The following is a 3,908-nucleotide window of genomic DNA, read 5'->3' as shown; positions in this document are numbered from 1 at the left end:
TTAGTTGTTTTTTTTTTTGTCCGGCCCGAACGACCCGGCTAGTTTGGGCACATATTTTCCGGCCGAAGTTTGGCCCGGCCCAGCCCGAGGAATGGGCTACTTTTTTTGACCTCGGCCTGACCCGTCCAATGATCACCTCTAGATTATACCAAAACCAAACTCAAACTCAAATAAGGTCGAATTCAGAATAAAGCTATTTAATTCGAAAACCCTAAGTTGCAAAATTCTGAAGCCTTAGAACTACATTGTATCTAAAAGAAATTATTACATCAATGGAGTACAAATTATCATCACCTAATTTGAACATCATATTTAGTTGAAATTTTGTGTTGAATTTTTATTAGGACATTCTCTTTCTTCCTTTTCAATCAACGAGTCTTGCTGTTAATTGTATTTGGTGAGGTTGTTTTTTCCTTTCTGTTAGGGTCTTGAATTGTTTTTCCCTTGTAAATGACTCATTATGGGAGTGTTACATTGTTATTAGCTACGAGTATTTGATTCTATGTTCCTTTAGATACATAGTGTGTTTTTGTTGTTTTTCATCTATCATTCTTTCATCTGTCATAACACTTTCCTCGATGTCAAAAAAGCTCATATAAAATGAAATCGATTTATAGCTTATATACAAGAGGTTATGATATACAAGGTATACATAACTTTCAAGATCAATTATAAACATCTTATAGTTTTGAACTACCCTAGAAAGATAAAAGTACAATTGTGTATATCATACATGAAATGTCATTCTAAATTTTGTAACAAACTTAAAATTTTGAAACTCATCACTACCAACTTAACAAGGTAACGATCCAAAAATGTTCATCCCTAAGAATTGATGTACAAAATCTAGTAGTTTGTGCCTTTTTGCTTTCCTTAAATTTGTCCCTTACTTCCCATCTTCCTTTATTAAACTAAATGAGGCAAAATAACATTGATAAACAAAGGAAAAACAAGGACAAATATAAGCACAATCCCAGCCACAATGGCAATGCAGTACCACTTCCTTGAGCTCTTTTGTTGTTCTCTTGCCTCCACAAGTTCATCAGTTCCACGCCTCACGAAGGAGCTTGCATGAGCAACGTGGCTCTCGATGTTATTAAGTTGTTGTCCCTGAGCCTCAACTAAAGTAGCCATGTCAAGAAAGACTTGGTGAAGTTCAATCAAATTCTTTTCAATCTCCTTCACAGCATCATGCCTTTCTTGGAGCTCCGATATTGTGTCTAGTATCTGCCCTCTCCCTTGATCTTGTATTGCCTTTTGGAGGAAGTTTTCACTCTCTCCACTCTCGATTAGGTTCTCAATCATTTTCTCATCTGCCTTCTCTCCGGTTATAGTAAAGTACCTAAGAGAAGATGAATACATTAATATTTTACTTTCTCGGTTTCCTTAAAATTGAAGTAATTTTAATTTTTAATATTCATATATTAAATTTGACCACATGCTTTATGAATATAATTATTACAAGTTTGTGCATTTTATAAGAATGATAGTTTAATTTTTAGTTTACTACTTGTACCTTCTTTCCATAGTTTCTTTGTACTCAGATTGCATTTTCCCTCTTAGGGCTTGAAAGTTATCCATCATATCCTTAAGCTTCTTCCCTAGGCCGCTTACCACCGATGTTCGGGTCCTATCAGCTGAGGAACCCGGTCCACAACCAGGCACGTTACGAGCTTGTGCATTAGATTTGTTTAGGGCTTCAAGTTTACCCTTGACGATCTTCACCTTTTTAAGTACTAAAGCCACATCTGAGTCCATCCGTGCACGAATCTCCTTCATGGTCTTGGCATTGTGGACAACCCTACTTTCTTCGTTCGAGTCTTGGAGCCTCTTGTAAAGCCTCTCCACCTCCCTCATGTCTTCCTTTACCCTCTCCACATCGTCGAAGAACTTGTCAAGGTTCATACCTCCTGTACCGGATTCCACATCGTATTTGAAACCTTGTTGATCAAATTCTGAGTGCTTCTTAAACGAGTTTGAAAATAGGTCATTCATTTTCGCTTATATATCCTAGTTAATACTATCCTAGCCAACACTATTATGTTACAATTCTTTTGTTAGAAAACAATATATATTTTCTTCTTCCTAATGATTGAATATGGTGAAAACGAACCATAATTGAAAATTTACAATTAGCCTCTTCACCATATGAAGAGAAAAAAAATCTGTGTAAAGAAAAATTAATCACCAAAGTTAAAAAATGGAGAAAGTTTGTTAAAATGTTTGCTTCTTTTTGGGGTATTGGGGTAAGAAGAAGGTAAAAACTATTGACGATTGTAGTTCGTAGGTATTTAGGGCCATACAAAATTCATCCCATCGGAACAAAGGGTGGTTTAAAATGTTACATTCCTTAATTAGGCTGCTTAATTAGAATTATGAAGTGATAATCGTATTGCCAAACATATGACATTCACACATTTATGGCGGTAAATTTCCCCCAAAAAAACATACCTCGTTCCCGTTTTGCCAGCATAATAGTTGAGAAATTATTAAATTCTTTTTGCTTTTTTTGGAGGATAATATTATTTTATTGGTGTGCTGTTTGCCAAAGACTTTCTCATACGAGTATTAGATAAACAAAAATGAGGTGAACAAAAAATAGTACTAGCACAAGTTGAAAAAAAAAGAGAGAGAGAAAAAAGAACGTTTTTCCAATTTGAGCTCTAAACGTAAACTAATGACAAAAATGGTTGCGTGGCAAAACTATTTACCAAACTAAGCTTCCAGGGTAAATCGCTGTCTCGGACAGCGTTTTACCCCTGGTTTTTTTTAAAAAAAAAATTCAACTACAACTATTTTATATGTTCAACATAAAGCGCTGTCTCAGACAACGCTTTATGCTTGAACATAAAACGCTGTCTCAGACAGCGCTTTATGCTTGAACATAAAGCGCTGTCTCAGACAGCGCTTTTCTGCTGGAAACAGCAACCAGCATCCAGGCAGAAAACAAGCTTCAGCAAACAGCTTGCATGCGTACGATCTTCACCGTCCATCGTATCTATTCACATGCAATTTAACAAATCCCAACAGAGTTAACGCATTAACAATTAACCAAAATGTTAACGATCAAATGTTCCAAATGTTATTAAATCAAAATGTTCCAAATGTTATTAAATCAAAATTTTCTATTACAAAATAATTCCTCCATCTACGATTACAACGAATTTCAGTTAACAGTCATGGGTCCTCTGAGGGTCTCGATGGACACGTTGCCCGGTTATGGCCCTGAACGTGACAACGACTACATTTGCTCGCGGGCCGGTTAGTCTCATCCATTTCATTACGTATGCGCTTTGACCTTGGTCGCCCTATTCCACGCAACATGCTCCCGTCGGGAATGATTCTGGGACCGTTATAGGGCGTCCAGGTTGTCTCGCAAGGGATTGGCCAGAATTGCGGCGCGTATGTGCTCGTGTATGCCTCCGATTGCAGCACCGGGTCAACCCACGGCCGCTCTGATAGTGAGTGTTTGAGTACGGTCGTGGTTTAGTGTGAGAGGGAGGAGGGAAAGCGTTGAGGTTGAGGTTGAGTTCTTGCGCATTCTGCTGAAGTGAACATGCTGATATATGGCCATGAAACGCTGTCGCGGACAGCGTTTCATTTAAAAAAAAAAACAGGGCATAAAACGCTGTCCCGGACAGCGTTTTACCCATTGAATTTTTTTTAAAAAAACCCACGGTAAAACGCTGTCCGAGACAGCGTTTTATGCCCTACTGAATTTAAAAAAATACAGAAGGTAAAACGCTGTCTGGGACAGCGTTTACCAGTTGAATTTTTTTTTAAAAAAAAACCAGGGGAAAAACACTGTCCGAGACAGCGATTTACCCTGGAAGCTTAGTTTGGTAAATAGTTTTGCCACGCAACCATTTTTGTCAATAGTTTACGTTTAGAACTCAAATTGGAAAAAC

The 3,908-nt window shown here is 37.5% G+C and overlaps 1 protein-coding gene across 1 annotated transcript; it reads right to left on the bottom strand.

Annotated features, from left to right (window-relative positions):
- Positions 1–441: 441 nt before the first annotated feature.
- Positions 442–1,995, bottom strand: LOC110687382 (syntaxin-125-like). Its single transcript, XM_021864030.1, has 2 exons — positions 1,517–1,995; positions 442–1,342 (listed from the first exon to the last, which is right to left on the bottom strand). The coding sequence occupies exons 1-2, from the start codon at positions 1,993–1,995 to the stop codon at positions 907–909; spliced, it is 915 nt and encodes a 304-aa protein (XP_021719722.1). The 3' UTR covers positions 442–906.
- Between the last annotated feature and the right edge of the window lie 1,913 nt (positions 1,996–3,908).

The sequence above is a fragment of the Chenopodium quinoa genome, unplaced genomic scaffold (assembly GCF_001683475.1).
Source record: "Chenopodium quinoa cultivar QQ74 unplaced genomic scaffold, ASM168347v1, whole genome shotgun sequence".
NCBI classification, from domain to species: Eukaryota; Viridiplantae; Streptophyta; class Magnoliopsida; order Caryophyllales; family Amaranthaceae; genus Chenopodium; species Chenopodium quinoa.
This window is presented reverse-complemented; position numbering and strand designations above follow the sequence as displayed.

Coding starts and splice junctions, on each gene's coding strand:
- LOC110687382 (XM_021864030.1), bottom strand. CDS start 1,995: ATGAATGACCTATTTTCAAACTCGTTTAAGAAGCACTCAGAATTTGAT. Junction 1,343..1,516: donor AAAGAAACTATGGAAAGAAG/GTACAAGTAGTA, acceptor ATCTTCTCTTAG/GTACTTTACTATAACCGGAG.